The sequence below is a fragment of the Saccostrea echinata genome, unplaced genomic scaffold, assembly GCF_033153115.1.
Source record: "Saccostrea echinata isolate AGI-Se365-2 ecotype Australia unplaced genomic scaffold, CSIRO_AGI_Sech_v1 ptg000054l, whole genome shotgun sequence".
Lineage (NCBI taxonomy): Eukaryota > Metazoa > Mollusca > Bivalvia > Ostreida > Ostreidae > Saccostrea > Saccostrea echinata.
Genome location: NW_026889803.1, coordinates 55,503,118 through 55,528,351, shown reverse-complemented (window position 1 = coordinate 55,528,351; position 25,234 = coordinate 55,503,118). Strand labels below are relative to the sequence as shown.

At 40.1% G+C, this 25,234-nt stretch overlaps 1 protein-coding gene and 1 long non-coding RNA gene across 2 annotated transcripts; both read left to right on the top strand.

Annotated features, from left to right (window-relative positions):
- Nucleotides 1-1,678: 1,678 nt before the first annotated feature.
- On the top strand, nt 1,679-21,752 carry LOC133205029 (serine-rich adhesin for platelets-like). Its single transcript, XM_061340771.1, has 5 exons — nt 1,679-8,938; nt 9,020-16,576; nt 16,658-19,907; nt 20,028-21,685; nt 21,735-21,752. Exons 1-5 carry the CDS (start codon nt 1,679-1,681, stop codon nt 21,750-21,752), a joined length of 19,743 nt encoding a protein of 6,580 aa, XP_061196755.1.
- Nucleotides 21,753-21,932: 180 nt separating this feature from the next.
- On the top strand, nt 21,933-24,489 carry LOC133206261 (uncharacterized). The gene is made up of 3 exons (XR_009723726.1): nt 21,933-22,075; nt 22,174-22,244; nt 24,414-24,489. It is a non-coding gene; the product is annotated as an uncharacterized LOC133206261 (long non-coding RNA).
- The last annotated feature ends 745 nt before the right edge of the window (nt 24,490-25,234 follow it).

Genomic DNA, 25,234 nt, shown 5'->3' with positions numbered 1-25,234 from the left:
AGCGCAGTACGTTTTGTCCAACATGTTCAATGTACAAACTAGAGTAGAGTATATAATAATTAAAAGTCAATTTGAAGTACATCATTTGAAAATTGTTTATGAAAACTATAAGTGACCCACAAAAGCGATCTCCAGTATAAAAATTTAAGGTTTCAATTCTACACAGTAATTTGAATTCACAATATTTTACACACTGCAGTAAATATCACAGAAAATAATTAGCGATGTGTATACATGCACTAGAATATATTTTTTTCGAAAGAGATTTGGCAAAATCATCAAATAAGAGTGAAGTTTTTTAAGTATTGCACTTCACTAGGTATATAAACAGTACTCAATTTCACAGTGAATAGCTCAGATCAACTGAGCAGAGAAACCGTGTCTGTCAATATCATGTCATACAGTACAAGGTTTTACGAAGGAATGATAAAAAATGATATAAAATTATTCTTCACCGAGGACCATATATATATATATATATATATATATATATATATATATATATATATATATATATATATATATATATTAATATTTAGTGTACACAACAATAAAACTTGTGCCGCTCTTAACTATCACATGGATTTTTGAATTTAAATAACTATAGTTTTCATTAGAGACGAAAATGAACATATTTTATCATAAAAAGAATTCTCAGACAATGTATCGAACCATTGATTTCCATTCTGATCAATCAATCAATTGTTAGATAATAAATTATTAACAGACGTTCCAGACTTTAAAAAAAAAAGAAAAACTTCAAGGTCGCAGTAACGGAAGCTTATGTTTAATTACTTTAATCTGTATGACCTCAATGTAAATAGGTACAAAAGTTCTCATTTAACGATAATATTCACATTTTATCGGATTTCAAAAACTGTAAAGTTTTATTTAAGAGTTTCGCGTACTTCACACGAGACAGGATCTGAATAAGGACTTCTTCTTTTGATAAGATATCATCGTAAGACCAATTCATTGTTCAAGCCCTTGCTTCGTCAGTATAATTTATAAAGACCCACCCTTAATTCAAAGTTATTAATAAAAACTAAATCATTAACATCTACACTAGGTAAAACATTTCCTTTTCGTTTCTTTTTTAAATCACTACCTAAGAGAATGTTTCATACGACATCCAGATAAGACTCGACTTTACAGTGCGATTACAGTTCCAGTGTAAACTTGTCGTTTTGGAGAGAAACATGAGCTGTCTTCAATGGTAACCCTTTAGAAAGATTGAAGTATTGTTCAGTGATGATAAATCTTAGCTTTGTAGTTTTTTTGGAAGACAGAAACATCACGTTTCTTTCAAATCTCGTCAGCATTTAAAAAAAATAGACAAAATTGTTATTGACAAGACATTTACTTACTACTTATTACCATTAATTTACTTACTGGCCAAAATTTAGTATCCAGTTTTTTTTATAGCAAATTTTACATATTTTGTTGAAGGAAATTTACATAGGAGTATATGGGAAAATTTAAAAAAAATCTTCTCAACAACAGTCGAAATGACCAAACTATTAAAAAATTGAACAGAGTATATATATATATATATATATATATATATATATATATGTATGTATGTATATATTCAGAAAAGGAACTGACGATTATGTCAATGGAAAATGATGTTAATTGATATATCGGTTTTTATTTTAGACATGATGAAATTAAAGTGATGTACAAGATTTTAACAAAGACACTCAAACTTGCGGCCATATTGCTCCTGATATTTTCAAAGACAATAAACCCCTCGTCTACACCTTCAGTAGGTGACAATACAGCAGATAATTCTATATCGTCCGATGGTGAAGTATTAGACAATGTTACTTCTACAACAGACAATGTTTTCTCAACCAAAAGTGTTCATAATGCTACTTTTATCTCTTCGGAAACCACAACGATCAGTAAAAGTAGTACTGTTTCCGATGAGATAGAACTCAGCACCACTTCTAGTAGCAAATTAACAGAAAGTACAAGTTCTTCGATAGCAAACATTACTGGTGTTTTTTCTCAAACAACCGATGAAACAATAGCAATACCGACAACAAATATATCTTCTTCTACAACATCAGAAAAACAATCAACGGTAACTGGAACTGATTTGACAACAGAAACGTCAACAAATACTCAGCCTGAATCATCAGCATCTATATCTACTTTAAAAGAATCCACCACAACAGATATATTCACGACTTTTACAGATAGAAGCCGAATCGAAACGACAAGTGAACAAAACAGTACAACATTGAATCCTTCAAGTTCATCATATACAACCACTGAAGAGTCGCCTTCTAACGTCTTCTATCAACAACTTACAAATACGATATCAGAAGAAACTACACAAATCTCAACTGAAAACACAACCGAGTCACTCGCAATAGGCTTAAAGTCCACTACATCTGCGGAAATATCATCATCCTCAACCATATCAGCAAATGCAGAAAATATAACTGGATCGAACATAATAAGCGAAACCACGACCATCGAGGCACCTACAACTTACGAAACTTCCAAAATCATGAGTTCTTCCATAGAAACTGGCATATCTTCCACTAGATTTGTTGATGAATCTACAATATCTGATGAAACAATTACAACTGCTTTCACAAGACTGGACGATACATCAACAGAAGGCAAAACTGATGAGAGTACAATTTTGCCTTACATTGTCGAATTTACGTCTACTACAAATGAAGTGTCAAATTTTGAAACAACTGTAGAAAAACAAGCAAACACATCTTACAGTACCTCACAGTCTGTAACAGACCTACAAAGGTCCGAAGAAATGTCAACATTTGCTTCGGTATCTAGACAAAACACAACTGACACAGTAAGTCATAACAGTGCTTCCTCAGAAATATATTCAACAGAAACATTAACAAATAATATTTTGCTTTCAAGTTCAACGTCAGAACCACACTCAACGATAATCGGAGCAGAAAGTACAACCGATTATGAGACTTCCTCCTTTCAAAACTCCAACCAAATGACTTCTGAGCTTCTAATGACATCAGAAACAAATGCATATTCGAAACCATCTGAGAAAATATCCACATTTTCAACTAGTGAAGAAAACACAAGTGCCTCTTCCTCTGTAACAAGCATGAAAGCAATCTCCGAAACAAGCTTGACAACGTCCGAAGATATAAAAACGTCACTTACAAGTACAACATATGAAACTTCCGAAATGATGAGCCCAACAACAAGTGTGAAACCGGAGTCTTCTAGTAGCACTGAGAATGCCACTGTATCTGTAGAAACGTCTCCAACCATTTCGACTACTCTAGAAATCAGCTCAACTGAAAGAGTAAGTGAGGAAAGTACCACTCCGACTACGCCTGTTGAAAGTACAACTTTTGAGACTTCCTCTTCTGTAAGCTCAACAGAGAGTACAAATGAGACTCTAACTACCACAGAAACAAGTACATATTCCACAACATCTGAGGAATTATCAACATTTTCAACTTCTTCTGCTAGTGAGGAAAGTACAAGTGCCTCATCCTCTGACACCAGCGTGGAACCAAGCATGACAACATCTGAAGACACAACAACAACACCACTTACAAGTACAACATATGAGACTTCCGGAATGGTGAGCTCAACAACAAGTGTGACAACGGAGTCTTCCAGTAGCACTGAGGGTGCCACAATATCTGTAGAAACGTCTCCAACCATTTCGACTACTCTAGAAATCAGCTCAGCTGAAAGAGTAAGTGAGGAAAGTACCACCCCGACTACGCCTGTTGAAAGTACAACTTTTGAGACTTCCTCTTCTGCAAGCTCAACAGAGAGTACAAATGAGACTCTAACTACCACAGGAGCAAGTACATATTCCACAACATCTGAGGAATTATCAACATTTTCAACTTCTTCTGCTAGTGAGGAAAGCTCAAGTGCCTCATCCTCTGTAACAAGCTTGGAAACAAGCACGAAGACATCTGAAGACACAACAACAACGCCACTTACAAGTACAACATATGAAACTTCCGGAATGGTGAGCTCAACAACAAGTGTGACAACGGAGTCTTCCAGTAGCACTGAGGGTGCCACAATATCTGTAGAAACGTCTCCAACCATTTTGACTACTCTAGAAATCAGCTCAACTGAAAGAGTAAGTGAGGAAAGTACCACTCCGACTACGCCTGTTGAAAGTACAACTTTTGAGACTTCCTCTTCTGCAAGCTCAACAGAGAGTACAAATGAGACTTTAACTAAGACAGGAGCAAGTACATATTCCACAACATCTGAGGAATTATCAACATTTTCAACTTCTTCTGCTAGTGAGGAAAGCACAAGTGCCTCATCCTCTGTAACAAGCTTGGAAACAAGCACGAAGACATCTGAAGACACAACAACAACACCACTTACAAGTACAACATATGAGACTTCCGGAATGGTGAGCTCAACAACAAGTGTGACAACGGAGTCTTCCAGTAGCACTGAGGGTGCCACAATATCTGTAGAAACGTCTCCAACCATTTCGACTACTCTAGAAATCAGCTCAACTGAAAGAGTAAGTGAGGAAAGTTCCACTCCGACTACGCCTGTTGAAAGTACAACTTTTGAGACTTCCTCTTCTGCAAGCTCAACAGAGAGTACAAATGAGACTCTAACTACCACAGGAGCAAGTACATATTCCACAACATCTGAGGAATTATCAACATTTTCAACTTCTTCTGCTAGTGAGAAAAGCACAAGTGCCTCATCCTCTGTAACAAGCTTGGAAACAAGCTCGAAGACATCTGAAGACACAACAACAACGCCACTTACAAGTACAACATATGAAACTTCCGGAATGATGAGCTCAACAACAAGTGTGACAACGGAGTCTTCCAGTAGCACTGAGGGTGCCACAATATCTGTAGAAACGTCTCCAACCATTTCAACTACTCTAGAAATCAGCTCAACTGAAAGAGTAAGTGAGGAAAGTTCCACTCCCACTACGCCTGTTGAAAGTACAACTTTTGAGACTTCCTCTTCTGCAAGCTCAACAGAGAGTACAAATGAGACTCTAACTACCACAGGAGCAAGTACATATTCAACAACATCTGAGGAATTATCAACATTTTCAACTTCTTCTGCTAGTGAGGAAAGTACAAGTGCCTCATCCTCTGTAACAAGCTTGGAAACAAGCACGAAGACATCTGAAGACACAACAACAACGCCACTTACAAGTACAACATATGAAACTTCCGGAATGGTGAGCTCAACAACAAGTGTGACAACGGAGTCTTCCAGTAGCACTGAGGGTGCCACAATATCTGTAGAAACGTCTCCAACCATTTCGACTACTCTAGAAATCAGCTCAACTGAAAGAGTAAGTGAGGAAAGTTCCACTCCCACTACGCCTGTTGAAAGTACAACTTTTGAGAGTTCCTCTTCTGTAAGCTCAACAGAGAGTACAAATGAGACTCTAACTACCACAGGAGCAAGTACATATTCCACAACATCTGAGGAATTATCAACATTTTCAACTTCTTCTGCTAGTGAGGAAAGCACAAGTGCCTCATCCTCTGTAACAAGCTTGGAAACAAGCACGAAGACATCTGAAGACACAACAACAACATCACTTACAAGTACAACATATGAGACTTCCGGAATGGTGAGCTCAACAACAAGTGTGACAACGGAGTCTTCCAGTAGCACTGAGAGTGCCACAATATCTGTAGAAACGTCTCCAACCATTTCGACTACTCTAGAAATCAGTTCAGCTGAAAGAGTAAGTGAGGAAAGTACCACCCCGACTACGCCTGTTGAAAGTACAACTTTTGAGACTTCCTCTTCTGTAAGCTCAACAGAGAGTATAATTGAGACTCTAACTACCACAGGAGCAAGTACATATTCCACAACATCTGAGGAATTATCAACATTTTCAACTTCTTCTGCTAGTGAGGAAAGTACAAGTGCCTCATCCTCTGTAACAAGCTTGGAAACAAGCACGAAGACATCTGAAGACACAACAACAACGCCACTTACAAGTACAACATATGAAACTTCCGGAATGGTGAGCTCAACAACAAGTGTGACAACGGAGTCTTCCAGTAGCACTGAGGGTGCCACAATATCTGTAGAAACGTCTCCAACCATTTTGACTACTCTAGAAATCAGCTCAACTGAAAGAGTAAGTGAGGAAAGTACCACTCCGACTACGCCTGTTGAAAGTACAACTTTTGAGACTTCCTCTTCTGCAAGCTCAACAGAGGGTACAAATGAGACTTTAACTAAGACAGGAGCAAGTACATATTCCACAACATCTGAGGAATTATCAACATTTTCAACTTCTTCTGCTAGTGAGGAAAGCACAAGTGCCTCATCCTCTGTAACAAGCTTGGAAACAAGCACGAAGACATCTGAAGACACAACAACAACGCCACTTACAAGTACAACATATGAAACTTCCGGAATGGTGAGCTCAACAACAAGTGTGACAGCGGAGTCTTCCAGTAGCACTGAGGGTGCCACAATACCTGTAGAAACGTCTCCAACCATTTCGACTACTCTAGAAATCAGCTCAGCTGAAAGAGTAAGTGAGGAAAGTACCACCCCGACTACGCCTGTTGAAAGTACAACTTTTGAGACTTCCTCTTCTGCAAGCTCAACAGAGAGTACAAATGAGACTCTAACTACCACAGGAGCAAGTACATATTCCACAACATCTGAGGAATTATCAACATTTTCAACTTCTTCTGCTAGTGAGGAAAGCACAAGTGCCTCATCCTCTGTAACAAGCTTGGAAACAAGCACGAAGACATCTGAAGACACAACAACAACACCACTTACAAGTACAACATATGAAACTTCCGGAATGGTGAGCTCAACAACAAGTGTGACAACGGAGTCTTCCAGTAGCACTGAGGGTGCCACATTATCTGTAGAAACGTCTCCAACCATTTCGACTACTCTAGAAATCAGCTCAACTGAAAGAGTAAGTGAGGAAAGTTCCACTCCCACTACGCCTGTTGAAAGTACAACTTTTGAGACTTCCTCTTCTGCAAGCTCAACAGAGAGTACAAATGAGACTCTAACTACCACAGGAGCAAGTACATATTCCACAACATCTGAGGAATTATCAACATTTTCAACTTCTTCTGCTAGTGAGGAAAGTACAAGTGCCTCATCCTCTGTAACAAGCTTGGAAACAAGCACGAAGACATCTGAAGACACAACAACAACACCACTTACAAGTACAACATATGAGACTTCCGGAATGGTGAGCTCAACAACAAGTGTGACAACGGAGTCTTCCAGTAGCACTGAGGGTGCCACAATATCTGTAGAAACGTCTCCAACCATTTCGACTACTCTAGAAATCAGCTCAACTGAAAGAGTAAGTGAGGAAAGTTCCAATCCCACTACGCCTGTTGAAAGTACAACTTTTGAGACTTCCTCTTCTGCAAGCTCAACAGAGAGTACAAATGAGACTCTAACTACCACAGGAGCAAGTACATATTCCACAACATCTGAGGAATTATCAACATTTTCAACTTCTTCTGCTAGTGAGGAAAGTACAAGTGCCTCATCCTCTGTAACAAGCTTGGAAACAAGCACGAAGACATCTGAAGACACAACAACAACGCCACTTACAAGTACAACATATGAAACTTCCGGAATGGTGAGCTCAACAACAAGTGTGACATCGGAGTCTTCCAGTAGCACTGAGGGTGCCACAATATCTGTAGAAACGTCTCCAACCATTTCGACTACTCTAGAAATCAGCTCAACTGAAATAGTAAGTGAGGAAAGTTCCAATCCCACTACGCCTGTTGAAAGTACAACTTTTGAGAGTTCCTCTTCTGTAAGCTCAACAGAGAGTACAAATGAGACTCTAACTACCACAGGAGCAAGTACATATTCCACAACATCTGAGGAATTATCAACATTTTCAACTTCTTCTGCTAGTGAGGAAAGTACAAGTGCCTCATCCTCTGTAACAAGCTTGGAAACAAGCACGAAGACATCTGAAGACACAACAACAACGCCACTTACAAGTACAACATATGAAACTTCCGGAATGGTGAGCTCAACAACAAGTGTGACAGCGGAGTCTTCCAGTAGCACTGAGGGTGCCACAATATCTGTAGAAACGTCTCCAACCATTTCGACTACTCTAGAAATCAGCTCAACTGAAAGAGTAAGTGAGGAAAGTTCCACTCCCATTACGCCTGTTGAAAGTACAACTTTTGAGACTTCCTCTTCTGTAAGCTCAACAGAGAGTACAAATGAGACTCTAACTACCACAGGAGCAAGTACATATTCCACAACATCTGAGGAATTATCAACATTTTCAACTTCTTCTGCTAGTGAGGAAAGTACAAGTGCCTCATCCTCTGTAACAAGCTTGGAAACAAGCACGAAGACATCTGAAGACACAACAACAACGCCACTTACAAGTACAACATATGAAACTTCCGGAATGGTGAGCTCAACAACAAGTGTGACAGCGGAGTCTTCCAGTAGCACTGAGGGTGCCACAATATCTGTAGAAACGTCTCCAACCATTTCGACTACTCTAGAAATCAGCTCAACTGAAAGAGTAAGTGAGGAAAGTTCCACTCCCATTACGCCTGTTGAAAGTACAACTTTTGAGACTTCCTCTTCTGTAAGCTCAACAGAGAGTACAAATGAGACTCTAACTACCACAGGAGCAAGTACATATTCCACAACATCTGAGGAATTATCAACATTTTCAACTTCTTCTGCTAGTGAGGAAAGTACAAGTGCCTCATCCTCTGTAACAAGCTTGGAAACAAGCACGAAGACATCTGAAGACACAACAACAACGCCACTTACAAGTACAACATATGAAACTTCCGGAATGATGAGCTCAACAACAAGTGTGACAACGGAGTCTTCCAGTAGCACTGAGGGTGCCACAATATCTGTAGAAACGTCTCCAACCATTTCGACTACTCTAGAAATCAGCTCAACTGAAAGAGTAAGTGAGGAAAGTTCCACTCCCCCTACGCCTGTTGAAAGTACAACTTTTGAGAGTTCCTCTTCTGTAAGCTCAACAGAGAGTACAAATGAGACTCTAACTACCACAGGAGCAAGTACATATTCCACAACATCTGAGGAATTATCAACATTTTCAACTTCTTCTGCTAGTGAGGAAAGTACAAGTGCCTCATCCTCTGTAACAAGCTTGGAAACAAGCACGAAGACATCTGAAGACACAACAACAACGCCACTTACAAGTACAACATATGAAACTTCCGGAATGGTGAGCTCAACAACAAGTGTGACAGCGGAGTCTTACAGTAGCACTGAGGGTGCCACAATATCTGTAGAAACGTCTCCAACCATTTCGACTACTCTAGAAATCAGCTCAACTGAAAGAGTAAGTGAGGAAAGTTCCACTCCCACTACGCCTGTTGAAAGTACAACTTTTGAGACTTCCTCTTCTGCAAGCTCAACAGAGAGTACAAATGAGACTTTAACTAAGACAGGAGCAAGTACATATTCCACAACATCTGAGGAATTATCAACATTTTCATCATCTTCTGGTAGTGAGGAAAGCACAAGTGCCTCATCCTCTGTAACAAGCTTGGAAACAAGCACGAAGACATCTGAAGACACAACAACAACGCCACTTACAAGTACAACATATGAAACTTCCGGAATGGTGAGCTCAACAACAAGTGTGACAACGGAGTCTTCCAGTAGCACTGAGGGTGCCACAATATCTGTAGAAACGTCTCCAACCATTTCGACTACTCTAGAAATCAGCTCAGCTGAAAGAGTAAGTGAGGAAAGTACCACCCCGACTACGCCTGTTGAAAGTACAACTTTTGAGACTTCCTCTTCTGCAAGCTCAACAGAGAGTACAAATAAAACTCTAACTACCACAGGAGCAAGTACATATTCCACAACATCTGAGGAATTATCAACATTTTCAACTTCTTCTGCTAGTGAGGAAAGCACAAGTGCCTCATCCTCTGTAACAAGCTTGGAAACAAGCACGAAGACATCTGAAGACACAACAACAACACCACTTACAAGTACAACATATGAAACTTCCGGAATGGTGAGCTCAACAACAAGTGTGACAACGGAGTCTTCCAGTAGCACTGAGGGTGCCACAATATCTGTAGAAACGTCTCCAACCATTTCGACTACTCTAGAAATCAGCTCAACTGAAAGAGTAAGTGAGGAAAGTTCCACTCCCACTACGCCTGTTGAAAGTACAACTTTTGAGACTTCCTCTTCTGCAAGCTCAACAGAGAGTACAAATGAGACTCTAACTACCACAGGAGCAAGTACATATTCCACATCATCTGAGGAATTATCAACATTTTCAACTTCTTCTGCTAGTGAGGAAAGTACAAGTGCCTCATCCTCTGTAACAAGCTTGGAAACAAGCACGAAGACATCTGAAGACACAACAACAACGCCACTTACAAGTACAACATATGAAACTTCCGGAATGGTGAGCTCAACAACAAGTGTGACAGCGGAGTCTTCCAGTAGCACTGAGGGTGCCACAATATCTGTAGAAACGTCTCCAACCATTTCGACTACTCTAGAAATCAGCTCAACTGAAAGAGTAAGTGAGGAAAGTTCCACTCCCACTACGCCTGTTGAAAGTACAACTTTTGAGACTTCCTCTTCTGTAAGCTCAACAGAGAGTACAAATGAGACTCTAACTACCACAGGAGCAAGTACATATTCCACAACATCTGAGGAATTATCAACATTTTCAACTTCTTCTGCTAGTGAGGAAAGCACAAGTGCCTCATCCTCTGTAACAAGCTTGGAAACAAGCACGAAGACATCTGAAGACACAACAACAACGCCACTTACAAGTACAACATATGAAACTTCCGGAATGGTGAGCTCAACAACAAGTGTGACAACGGAGTCTTCCAGTAGCACTGAGGGTGCCACAATATCTGTAGAAACGTCTCCAACCATTTCGACTACTCTAGAAATCAGCTCAACTGAAAGAGTAAGTGAGGAAAGTTCCACTCCCACTACGCCTGTTGAAAGTACAACTTTTGAGAGTTCCTCTTCTGTAAGCTCAACAGAGAGTACAAATGAGACTCTAACTACCACAGGAGCAAGTACATATTCCACAACATCTGAGGAATTATCAACATTTTCAACTTCTTCTGCTAGTGAGGAAAGTACAAGTGCCTCATCCTCTGTAACAAGCTTGGAAACAAGCACGAAGACATCTGAAGACACAACAACAACACCACTTACAAGTACAACATATGAGACTTCCGGAATGGTGAGCTCAACAACAAGTGTGACAACGGAGTCTTCCAGTAGCACTGAGGGTGCCACAATATCTGTAGAAACGTCTCCAACCATTTCGACTACTCTAGAAATCAGCTCAACTGAAAGAGTAAGTGAGGAAAGTTCCACTCCCACTACGCCTGTTGAAAGTACAACTTTTGAGACTTCCTCTTCTGCAAGCTCAACAGAGAGTACAAATGAGACTCTAACTACCACAGGAGCAAGTACATATTCCACAACATCTGAGGAATTATCAACATTTTCAACTTCTTCTGCTAGTGAGGAAAGTACAAGTGCCTCATCCTCTGTAACAAGCTTGGAAACAAGCACGAAGACATCTGAAGACACAACAACAACGCCACTTACAAGTACAACATATGAAACTTCCGGAATGGTGAGCTCAACAACAAGTGTGACAGCGGAGTCTTCCAGTAGCACTGAGGGTGCCACAATATCTGTAGAAACGTCTCCAACCATTTCGACTACTCTAGAAATCAGCTCAACTGAAATAGTAAGTGAGGAAAGTTCCACTCCCACTACGCCTGTTGGAAGTACAACTTTTGAGAGTTCCTCTTCTGTAAGCTCAACAGAGAGTACAAATGAGACTCTAACTACCACAGGAGCAAGTACATATTCCACAACATCTGAGGAATTATCAACATTTTCAACTTCTTCTGCTAGTGAGGAAAGTACAAGTGCCTCATCCTCTGTAACAAGCTTGGAAACAAGCACGAAGACATCTGAAGACACAACAACAACGCCACTTACAAGTACAACATATGAAACTTCCGGAATGGTGAGCTCAACAACAAGTGTGACAGCGGAGTCTTCCAGTAGCACTGAGGGTGCCACAATATCTGTAGAAACGTCTCCAACCATTTCGACTACTCTAGAAATCAGCTCAACTGAAAGAGTAAGTGAGGAAAGTTCCACTCCCATTACGCCTGTTGAAAGTACAACTTTTGAGACTTCCTCTTCTGTAAGCTCAACAGAGAGTACAAATGAGACTCTAACTACCACAGGAGCAAGTACATATTCCACAACATCTGAGGAATTATCAACATTTTCAACTTCTTCTGCTAGTGAGGAAAGTACAAGTGCCTCATCCTCTGTAACAAGCTTGGAAACAAGCACGAAGACATCTGAAGACACAACAACAACGCCACTTACAAGTACAACATATGAAACTTCCGGAATGATGAGCTCAACAACAAGTGTGACAACGGAGTCTTCCAGTAGCACTGAGGGTGCCACAATATCTGTAGAAACGTCTCCAACCATTTCGACTACTCTAGAAATCAGCTCAACTGAAAGAGTAAGTGAGGAAAGTTCCACTCCCCCTACGCCTGTTGAAAGTACAACTTTTGAGACTTCCTCTTCTGTAAGCTCAACAGAGAGTACAAATGAGACTCTAACTACCACAGGAGCAAGTACATATTCCACAACATCTGAGGAATTATCAACATTTTCAACTTCTTCTGCTAGTGAGGAAAGTACAAGTGCCTCATCCTCTGTAACAAGCTTGGAAACAAGCACGAAGACATCTGAAGACACAACAACAACGCCACTTACAAGTACAACATATGAAACTTCCGGAATGGTGAGCTCAACAACAAGTGTGACAGCGGAGTCTTCCAGTAGCACTGAGGGTGCCACAATATCTGTAGAAACGTCTCCAACCATTTCGACTACTCTAGAAATCAGCTCAACTGAAAGAGTAAGTGAGGAAAGTTCCACTCCCACTACGCCTGTTGAAAGTACAACTTTTGAGACTTCCTCTTCTGCAAGCTCAACAGAGAGTACAAATGAGACTCTAACTACCACAGGAGCAAGTACATATTCCACAACATCTGAGGAATTATCAACATTTTCAACTTCTTCTGCTAGTGAGGAAAGTACAAGTGCCTCATCCTCTGTAACAAGCTTGGAAACAAGCACGAAGACATCTGAAGACACAACAACAACGCCACTTACAAGTACAACATATGAAACTTCCGGAATGGTGAGCTCAACAACAAGTGTGACAGCGGAGTCTTCCAGTAGCACTGAGGGTGCCACAATATCTGTAGAAACGTCTCCAACCATTTCGACTACTCTAGAAATCAGCTCAACTGAAAGAGTAAGTGAGGAAAGTTCCACTCCCACTACGCCTGTTGAAAGTACAACTTTTGAGACTTCCTCTTCTGCAAGCTCAACAGAGAGTACAAATGAGACTCTAACTACCACAGGAGCAAGTACATATTCCACAACATCTGAGGAATTATCAACATTTTCAACTTCTTCTGCTAGTGAGGAAAGCACAAGTGCCTCATCCTCTGTAACAAGCTTGGAAACAAGCACGAAGACATCTGAAGACACAACAACAACGCCACTTACAAGTACAACATATGAAACTTCCGGAATGGTGAGCTCAACAACAAGTGTGACAACGGAGTCTTCCAGTAGCACTGAGGGTGCCACAATATCTGTAGAAACGTCTCCAACCATTTCGACTACTCTAGAAATCAGCTCAACTGAAAGAGTAAGTGAGGAAAGTACCACTCCCACTACGCCTGTTGAAAGTACAACTTTTGAGAGTTCCTCTTCTGTAAGCTCAACAGAGAGTACAAATGAGACTCTAACTACCACAGGAGCAAGTACATATTCCACAACATCTGAGGAATTATCAACATTTTCAACTTCTTCTGCTAGTGAGGAAAGTACAAGTGCCTCATCCTCTGTAACAAGCTTGGAAACAAGCACGAAGACATCTGAAGACACAACAACAACGCCACTTACAAGTACAACATATGAAACTTCCGGAATGGTGAGCTCAACAACAAGTGTGACAGCGGAGTCTTACAGTAGCACTGAGGGTGCCACAATATCTGTAGAAACGTCTCCAACCATTTCGACTACTCTAGAAATCAGCTCAACTGAAAGAGTAAGTGAGGAAAGTTCCACTCCCACTACGCCTGTTGAAAGTACAACTTTTGAGACTTCCTCTTCTGCAAGCTCAACAGAGAGTACAAATGAGACTCTAACTACCACAGGAGCAAGTACATATTCCACAACATCTGAGGAATTATCAACATTTTCAACTTCTTCTGCTAGTGAGGAAAGTACAAGTGCCTCATCCTCTGTAACAAGCTTGGAAACAAGCACGAAGACATCTGAAGACACAACAACAACGCCACTTACAAGTACAACATATGAAACTTCCGGAATGGTGAGCTCAACAACAAGTGTGACAACGGAGTCTTCCAGTAGCACTGAGGGTGCCACAATATCTGTAGAAACGTCTCCAACCATTTCGACTACTCTAGAAATCAGCTCAACTGAAAGAGTAAGTGAGGAAAGTTCCACTCCCACTACGCCTGTTGAAAGTACAACTTTTGAGACTTCCTCTTCTGCAAGCTCAACAGAGAGTACAAATGAGACTCTAACTACCACAGGAGCAAGTACATATTCCACAACATCTGAGGAATTATCAACATTTTCAACTTCTTCTGCTAGTGAGGAAAGTACAAGTGCCTCATCCTCTGTAACAAGCTTGGAAACAAGCACGAAGACATCTGAAGACACAACAACAACGCCACTTACAAGTACAACATATGAAACTTCCGGAATGGTGAGCTCAACAACAAGTGTGACAGCGGAGTCTTACAGTAGCACTGAGGGTGCCACAATATCTGTAGAAACGTCTCCAACCATTTCGACTACTCTAGAAATCAGCTCAACTGAAAGAGTAAGTGAGGAAAGTTCCACTCCCACTACGCCTGTTGAAAGTACAACTTTTGAGACTTCCTCTTCTGCAAGCTCAACAGAGAGTACAAATGAGACTCTAACTACCACAGGAGCAAGTACATATTCCACAACATCTGAGGAATTATCAACATTTTCAACTTCTTCTGCTAGTGAGGAAAGTACAAGTGCCTCATCCTCTGTAACAAGCTTGGAAACAAGCACGAAGACATCTGAAGACACAACAACAACGCCACTTACAAGTACAACATATGAAACTTCCGGAATGGTGAGCTCAACAACAAGTGTGACAGCGGAGTCTTCCAGTAGCACTGAGGGTGCCACAATATCTGTAGAAACGTCTCCAACCATTTCGACTACTCTAGAAATCAGCTCAACTGAAAGAGTAAGTGAGGAAAGTTCCACTCCCACTACGCCTGTTGAAAGTACAACTTTTGAGACTTCCTCTTCTGTAAGCTCAACAGAGAGTACAAATGAGACTCTAACTACCACAGGAGCAAGTACATATTCCACAACATCTGAGGAATTATCAACATTTTCAACTTCTTCTGCTAGTGAGGAAAGTACAAGTGCCTCATCCTCTGTAACAAGCTTGGAAACAAGCACGAAGACATCTGAAGACACAACAACAACGCCACTTACAAGTACAACATATGAAACTTCCGGAATGAAGAGCTCAACAACAAGTGTGACATCGGAGTCTTCCAGTAGCACTGAGGGTGCCACAATATCTGTAGAAACGTCTCCAACCATTTCGACTACTCTAGAAATCAGCTCAACTGAAAGAGTAAGTGAGGAAAGTTCCACTCCCACTACGCCTGTTGAAAGTACAACTTTTGAGAGTTCCTCTTCTGTAAGCTCAACAGAGAGTACAAATGAGACTCTAACTACCACAGGAGCAAGTACATATTCCACAACATCTGAGGAATTATCAACATTTTCAACTTCTTCTGCTAGTGAGGAAAGTACAAGTGCCTCATCCTCTGTAACAAGCTTGGAAACAAGCACGAAGACATCTGAAGACACAACAACAACGCCACTTACAAGTACAACATATGAAACTTCCGGAATGGTGAGCTCAACAACAAGTGTGACAACGGAGTCTTCCAGTAGCACTGAGGGTGCCACAATATCTGTAGAAACGTCTCCAACCATTTCGACTACTCTAGAAATCAGCTCAACTGAAAGAGTAAGTGAGGAAAGTACCACTCCCACTACGCCTGTTGAAAGTACAACTTTTGAGACTTCCTCTTCTGTAAGCTCAACAGAGAGTACAAATGAGACTCTAACTACCACAGGAGCAAGTACATATTCCACAACATCTGAGGAATTATCAACATTTTCAACTTCTTCTGCTAGTGAGGAAAGTACAAGTGCCTCATCCTCTGTAACAAGCTTGGAAACAAGCACGAAGACATCTGAAGACACAACAACAACGCCACTTACAAGTACAACATATGAAACTTCCGGAATGGTGAGCTCAACAACAAGTGTGACAACGGAGTCTTCCAGTAGCACTGAGGGTGCCACAATATCTGTAGAAACGTCTCCAACCATTTCGACTACTCTAGAAATCAGCTCAACTGAAAGAGTAATTGAGGAAAGTACCACTCCCACTACGCCTGTTGAAAGTACAACTTTTGAGACTTCCTCTTCTGCAAACTCAACAGAGAGTACAAATGAGACTCTAACTACCACAGGAGCAAGTACATATTCCACAACATCTGAGGAATTATCAACATTTTCAACTTCTTCTGCTAGTGAGGAAAGTACAAGTGCCTCATCCTCTATAACAAGCTTGGAAACAAGCACGAAGACATCTGAAGACACAACAACAACGCCACTTACAAGTACAACATATGAAACTTCCGGAATGGTGAGCTCAACAACAAGTGTGACAGCGGAGTCTTCCAGTAGCACTGAGGGTGCCACAATATCTGTAGAAACGTCTCCAACCATTTCGACTACTCTAGAAATCAGCTCAACTGAAAGAGTAAGTGAGGAAAGTTCCACTCCCACTACGCCTGTTGAAAGTACAACTTTTGAGACTTCCTCTTCTGCAAGCTCAACAGAGAGTACAAATGAGACTCTAACTACCACAGGAGCAAGTACATATTCCACAACATCTGAGGAATTATCAACATTTTCAACTTCTTCTGCTAGTGAGGAAAGTACAAGTGCCTCATCCTCTGTAACAAGCTTGGAAACAAGCACGAAGACATCTGAAGACACAACAACAACGCCACTTACAAGTACAACATATGAAACTTCCGGAATGGTGAGCTCAACAACAAGTGTGACAACGGAGTCTTACAGTAGCACTGAGGGTGCCACAATATCTGTAGAAACGTCTCCAACCATTTCGACTACTCTAGAAATCAGCTCAACTGAAAGAGTAAGTGAGGAAAGTTCCACTCCCACTACGCCTGTTGAAAGTACAACTTTTGAGACTTCCTCTTCTGTAAGCTCAACAGAGAGTACAAATGAGACTCTAACTACCACAGGAGCAAGTACATATTCCACAACATCTGAGGAATTATCAACATTTTCAACTTCTTCTGCTAGTGAGGAAAGTACAAGTGCCTCATCCTCTGTAACAAGCTTGGAAACAAGCACGAAGACATCTGAAGACACAACAACAACGCCACTTACAAGTACAACATATGAAACTTCCGGAATGGTGAGCTCAACAACAAGTGTGACAGCGGAGTCTTCCAGTAGCATAGAGGGTGCCACAATATCTGTAGAAACGTCTCCAACCATTTCGACTACTCTAGAAATCAGCTCAACTGAAAGAGTAAGTGAGGAAAGTTCCACTCCCATTACGCCTGTTGAAAGTACAACTTTTGAGACTTCCTCTTCTGTAAGCTCAACAGAGAGTACAAATGAGACTCTAACTACCACAGGAGCAAGTACATATTCCACAACATCTGAGGAATTATCAACATTTTCAACTTCTTCTGCTAGTGAGGAAAGTACAAGTGCCTCATCCTCTGTAACAAGCTTGGAAACAAGCACGAAGACATCTGAAGACACAACAACAACGCCACTTACAAGTACAACATATGAAACTTCCGGAATGGTGAGCTCAACAACAAGTGTGACAGCGGAGTCTTCCAGTAGCACTGAGGGTGCCACAATATCTGTAGAAACGTCTCCAACCATTTCGACTACTCTAGAAATCAGCTCAACTGAAAGAGTAAGTGAGGAAAGTACCACTCCCACTACGCCTGTTGAAAGTACAACTTTTGAGACTTCCTCTTCTGCAAGCTCAACAGAGAGTACAAATGAGACTCTAACTACCACAGGAGCAAGTACATATTCCACAACATCTGAGGAATTATCAACATTTTCAACTTCTTCTGCTAGTGAGGAAAGTACAAGTGCCTCATCCTCTATAACAAGCTTGGAAACAAGCACGAAGACATCTGAAGACACAACAACAACGCCACTTACAAGTACAACATATGAAACTTCCGGAATGGTGAGCTCAACAACAAGTGTGACAGCGGAGTCTTCCAGTAGCACTGAGGGTGCCACAATATCTGTAGAAACGTCTCCAACCATTTCGACTACTCTAGAAATCAGCTCAACTGAAAGAGTAAGTGAGGAAAGTACCACTCCCACTACGCCTGTTGAAAGTACAACTTTTGAGACTTCCTCTTCTGCAAGCTCAACAGAGAGTACAAATGAGACTCTAACTACCACAGGAGCAAGTACATATTCCACAACATCTGAGGAATTATCAACATTTTCAACTTCTTCTGCTAGTGAGGAAAGCTCAAGTGCCTCATCCTCTGTAACAAGCTTGGAAACAAGCACGAAGACATCTGAAGACACAACAACAACGCCACTTACAAGTACAACATATGAAACTTCCGGAATGGTGAGCTCAACAACAAGTGTGACAACGGAGTCTTACAGTAGCACTGAGGGTGCCACAATATCTGTAGAAACGTCTCCAACCATTTCGACTACTCTAGAAATCAGCTCAACTGAAAGAGTAAGTGAGGAAAGTTCCACTCCCACTACGCCTGTTGAAAGTACAACTTTTGAGAGTTCCTCTTCTGTAAGCTCAACAGAGAGTACAAATGAGACTCTAACTACCACAGGAGCAAGTACATATTCCACAACATCTGAGGAATTATCAACATTTTCAACTTCTTCTGCTAGTGAGGAAAGTACAAGTGCCTCATCCTCTGTAACAAGCTTGGAAACAAGCACGAAGACATCTGAAGACACAACAACAACGCCACTTACAAGTACAACATATGAAACTTCCGGAATGGTGAGCTCAACAACAAGTGTGACAGCGGAGTCTTCCAGTAGCACTGAGGGTGCCACAATATCTGTAGAAACGTCTCCAACCATTTCGACTACTCTAGAAATCAGCTCAACTGAAAGAGTAAGTGAGGAAAGTTCCACTCCCACTACGCCTGTTGAAAGTACAACTTTTGAGAGTTCCTCTTCTGTAAGCTCAACAGAGAGTACAAATGAGACTCTAACTACCACAGGAGCAAGTACATATTCAACAACATCTGAGGAATTATCAACATTTTCAACTTCTTCTGCTAGTGAGGAAAGTACAAGTGCCTCATCCTCTGTAACAAGCTTGGAAACAAGCACGAAGACATCTGAAGACACAACAACAACGCCACTTACAAGTACAACATATGAAACTTCCGGAATGGTGAGCTCAACAACAAGTGTGACAGCGGAGTCTTCCAGTAGCACTGAGGGTGCCACAATATCTGTAGAAACGTCTCCAACCATTTCGACTACTCTAGAAATCAGCTCAACAGAAAGAGTAGGTGAGGAAAGTTCCACTCCCACTACGCCTGTTGAAAGTACAACTTTTGAGACTTCCTCTTCTGTAAGCTCAACAGAGAGTACAAATGAGACTCTAACTACCACAGGAGCAAGTACATATTCCACAACATCTGAGGAATTATCAACATTTTCAACTTCTTCTGCTAGTGAGGAAAGTACAAGTGCCTCATCCTCTGTAACAAGCTTGGAAACAAGCACGAAGACATCTGAAGACACAACAACAACGCCACTTACAAGTACAACATATGAAACTTCCGGAATGGTGAGCTCAACAACAAGTGTGACAACGGAGTCTTCCAGTAGCACTGAGGGTGCCACAATATCTGTAGAAACGTCTCCAACCATTTCGACTACTCTAGAAATCAGCTCAACTGAAAGAGTAAGTGAGGAAAGTTCCACTCCCACTACGCCTGTTGAAAGTACAACTTTTGAGACTTCCTCTTCTGCAAGCTCAACAGAGAGTACAAATGAGACTCTAACTACCACAGGAGCAAGTACATATTCCACAACATCTGAGGAATTATCAACATTTTCAACTTCTTCTGCTAGTGAGGAAAGTACAAGTGCCTCATCCTCTGTAACAAGCTTGGAAACAAGCACGAAGACATCTGAAGACACAACAACAAAACCACTTACAAGTACAACATATGAAACTTCCGGAATGGTGAGCTCAACAACAAGTGTGACATCGGAGTCTTCCAGTAGCACTGAGGGTGCCACAATATCTGTAGAAACGTCTCCAACCATTTCGACTACTCTAGAAATCAGCTCAACTGAAAGAGTAAGTGAGGAAAGTTCCACTCCCACTACGCCTGTTGAAAGTACATCTTTTGAGACTTCCTCTTCTGCAAGCTCAACAGAGAGTACAAATGAGACTCTAACTACCACAGGAGCAAGTACATATTCCACAACATCTGAGGAATTATCAACATTTTCAACTTCTTCTGCTAGTGAGGAAAGTACAAGTGCCTCATCCTCTGTAACAAGCTTGGAAACAAGCACGAAGACATCTGAAGACACAACAACAACGCCACTTACAAGTACAACATATGAAACTTCCGGAATGGTGAGCTCAACAACAAGTGTGACAACGGAGTCTTCCAGTAGCACTGAGGGTGCCACAATATCTGTAGAAACGTCTCCAACCATTTCGACTACTCTAGAAATCAGCTCAACTGAAAGAGTAAGTGAGGAAAGTACCACTCCCACTACGCCTGTTGAAAGTACAACTTTTGAGACTTCCTCTTCTGCAAGCTCAACAGAGAGTACAAATGAGACTCTAACTACCACAGGAGCAAGTACATATTCCACAACATCTGAGGAATTATCAACATTTTCAACTTCTTCTGCTAGTGAGGAAAGTACAAGTGCCTCATCCTCTGTAACAAGCTTGGAAACAAGCACGAAGACATCTGAAGACACAACAACAACGCCACTTACAAGTACAACATATGAAACTTCCGGAATGGTGAGCTCAACAACAAGTGTGACAACGGAGTCTTCCAGTAGCACTGAGGGTGCCACAATATCTGTAGAAACGTCTCCAACCATTTCGACTACTCTAGAAATCAGCTCAACTGAAAGAGTAAGTGAGGAAAGTACCACTCCCACTACGCCTGTTGAAAGTACAACTGTGATAGTAGAGTTTTCAAGTAGCAGTCAGGATGCCACCATTTCTCAAGGGACATCTCCAATTATTTTGACTACTCTTGATATTACCTCTGGCTTGTCTTCGGGACATCCTACAACGGCATCGACCATTTCTAGTACAACGGAAGTTGTCTCAACATCTGTTTCAGACAAATCTAGTATAGGGTCCACAACAGGAATACAGGACACAACAGGAGATTCAACAAGTATGATGTCAACTGTAACTATACCAGACACAACTAATTTGGGATCCACTTCGGTTATATCAGACACAAGTGAACAGTTAACAACAATAGTGTCAAAGATAAGTGGTACGGTGTCCACGGCAACAACACCAAGGTCAATGGAAACATCAAAAGCTCAGGGATCAACAATTTCGGTTTCAACAACGAAAGAATCTTCAGGTGCAACCGTTCCATTGTCATCTACTGCGATTATCCCAGCCAGTTTATCAACAACCGAAGCTGTGCAGACAACTACTGAAATTTTAATAGATCCTAGCGTTATTATTTTGTATGTTGAGATAGATTTGAACGAAATCTGGAATGCAGATTTGTCAAACAGCAGTTCCGTGGCTTTTAAAAATAAATCTGCCAAAATTGAGTTAGAGGTACTTAGTCTCAATTCTAAATTTTGTCCTTATATATGATGAAATCTCCATAACACCCAACAGAGATTTAAGATTTAAATGCTTATGTTATCTTCCAGATTAACAATAGCCTTGGCAGTGGGAGCAATGTGTCTATCTACTACAACTCCAGTAAAGTCATATCTTACAGGTAAGATGATTATTTTTTGCGATATTGTTTTGGTTTGATCTATGTGAGTGTTCTTTGTTAAATGGCAGAAATATCTGGAAAACAAACCCTGTATTTTGACAACTACTTTTTATATAAATATTAACGACAATATTTTCATGACAGCAGAGAAAGGTAAGACTCCACATTAGAAGCTAAAATGCACTGTTGTCTGTATTGGCATCACAATTCATCAATATCATTATACATATTGCATTATATAGAGGTTCTTACCCAGGGAAAAAAAATCAATCAGGCGTCACTCAAAAATCAATTAAGATTATTTGTTTTCTTAAATTTACCTCAAAAATGTTAGTATATGTTTGTCGAGTGACTGAAATACAATGTATATCTCCTGTTTATTTTGTAATTATCATTCTTCGTATTCAAATTTTAAAAACTCTTTGATTTCAAGTTCACTTGCATAGTCAAGAATAATTATGAAAAAGGTAATAATAAAAGCATATATGCCCGTTTTAAACATAAAGGGAAAATAAATGCAAATAAAGTTTTCAATTACTCTTTTTTGATCTAATATAATTTAGAATACTTGATTCAATTACAAATTATAAATTATACAGTGCATATTGCAATTTAGTCTATTTCATGTCAAAAGGTGGATCAGTCTAATTACACAAAGTACCCTGTGCAGTGTAGAGAGGGTCCTAAAAGAGTTATTAAGTAGCTTCGTGTTACTAGCAACACATAGCAAGACAATAGATAAAAGATAATTATCAATGTAATAAGTCTGTAATTTGTAATATTTTCCTTCATTTTAACAGGGATATATATATATATATATATATATATATATATATATATATATATATATATATATACCTTGGACTGGTTTTCATTGTGGTCCTACATTACATTCCTGTAAATAGACAAAATCTGATAAAAACGACAAGAAATAAAATAAAACAAGGGCACCCCAAAAGGGGAGCATCCCCTCGCAAAGAGCATATATAAATCAAGACAGCATTCAACATCGATACCAATGCAAATTACGTCACTTCCGTTTCGCACAACGACAAACTAATACACACACAAACTAACACACTCTCGCACAAACAAACCCTCACAGACACCCTCACACACACAAGCGCGTAACTATGTCCCCTCCAACTCCGTTGCGAGGGGATAATAATACATATTGTATACAATAGAAAACAACGACTGGAGTGTTGACAATTGATACAATTTAAGCTTACATATTATCATTTATTTTAGCATTAGGTTTTACACACAAGTGCTTCATCTGTTTAGATCAGTGTATTTCTTGAGCAATTGTTGTCTCATGCTTTGATTTCTCTAATTTCATACCTTTGTTTCTTTTATAATTATTAGAGTGCTACATAGAGTGATGCTCAGCTATAGCTAGCTATCTTATTTCTTCATTTTATCTTTCATATATGTATGTATATATATATATATATATATATATATATATATATATATATATATATATATATATATATATATATATATATATATATATGACCGTGTAGTATAGAGCAGCGCCGCGAGAATTCCATCGGCATCGAAAGCAAGTTTTTTGACTTGCCTAGATAGCCGAGCGGTCTAGCGCGCTGTTCCTGTACTGCTAGGAGACAGATTCCGTAGGTCGAGAGTTCAACCCCGGGCTGGGGCGGAAGTGGGTATCCTTATAAAAGTGAATTTCTTTGTGCTTTCTATATTAATATTTCTTCACTTAGGGCAGTTATGTTAGTTTAAGAGTTGTTGTAAAATGTGCTTTATAAATAAAAATTAATTTCATTACAACGTGTATTGGTAACAATCCTCTAATAAAACTAATGTCCAAATAACTGTATCTCACTTCCATTCTCAATGACCGTGTAGTATAGAGCAGCGCCGCGAGAATTGCATCGGCATCGAAAGCAAGTTTTTTGACTTGCCTAGATAGCCGAGCGGTCTAGCGCGCTGTTCCTGTACTGCTAGGAGACAGATTCCGTAGGTCGAGAGTTCAACCCCGGGCTGGGGCGGAAGTGGGTATCCTTATAAAAGTGAATTTCTTTGTGCTTTCTATATATATATATATATATATATATATATATAATGATTATTTCAATTTATTTAGTTCACCTAGTCATGTAGTTAATTCATTTAAAATCGATTTGCATGTTACAGTAATGGAAGCATTCACGTCCTGTGTGAGGTATATTATTCCATATCCCATGTCCACGTGACAGGAAGTAACAACAACTTAGTATCACTCGTCAACTCAACGCTGTACAAATCCTTATCCTTAAACATAATTCCAGGATCCATTATCGTCTATTGTAAGTAAACTGCTGTCGATATATTTAAGTTGATAAAATGTATAAAGTATAGTCTATTTAAAGAATAATACGCATTATTGAAAATTGTAGTAAAAAAGACGGAGGAGTCTCCCGATTTATCATCCTCAACAGCTCGTGAGTATTTAAGAATTACATAAATATCCATTCTTTAAATAACTTCCTTGGTTCAACGAAGCTTGCTTGAAATGCCATCAATTCTTGTTCTTTCAATTATTCGTAAATCTGTTAAATATATTCCAGTTATCATCATCGGTGTCGTCACAGCCCTTGGTCTGTTATTTATGGTTCTCTGTTCCATCTGCTTCATCCTTGCCTACAAAAGGTATACAGATGTATTCAATGTCAATAACACCACATTGTCATCTTATCATTGCGTTAGATATAAGTACATGTATCTTTAAATGGGGAATGTTTTTTTATATTTCATTTACCTATTTAGATTTCGCAGAAAACGAAGAGTAGCCCATAAAGATCCGAATTTGGACGAATCTGAAACGGGAAGTTACCGTAGTTCGGAGGACCTCTCGATTGAAGATGATGACGAGGACTACCATAGCAGTGACTTTAAATTTGATATTCCTTCCTTCGTAATGGCGACTAGGGGCGTCCCACCCAGTGCACACATGTGGACAAGGGAGGATACTCTAC

Coding starts and splice junctions, on each gene's coding strand:
- LOC133205029 (XM_061340771.1), top strand. CDS start 1,679: ATGTACAAGATTTTAACAAAGACACTCAAACTTGCGGCCATATTGCTC. Junction 16,577..16,657: donor AAATCAGCTCAACTGAAAGA/GTAATTGAGGAA, acceptor AACTCAACAGAG/AGTACAAATGAGACTCTAAC. Junction 19,908..20,027: donor TCTAACTACCACAGGAGCAA/GTACATATTCCA, acceptor AGACATCTGAAG/ACACAACAACAACGCCACTT.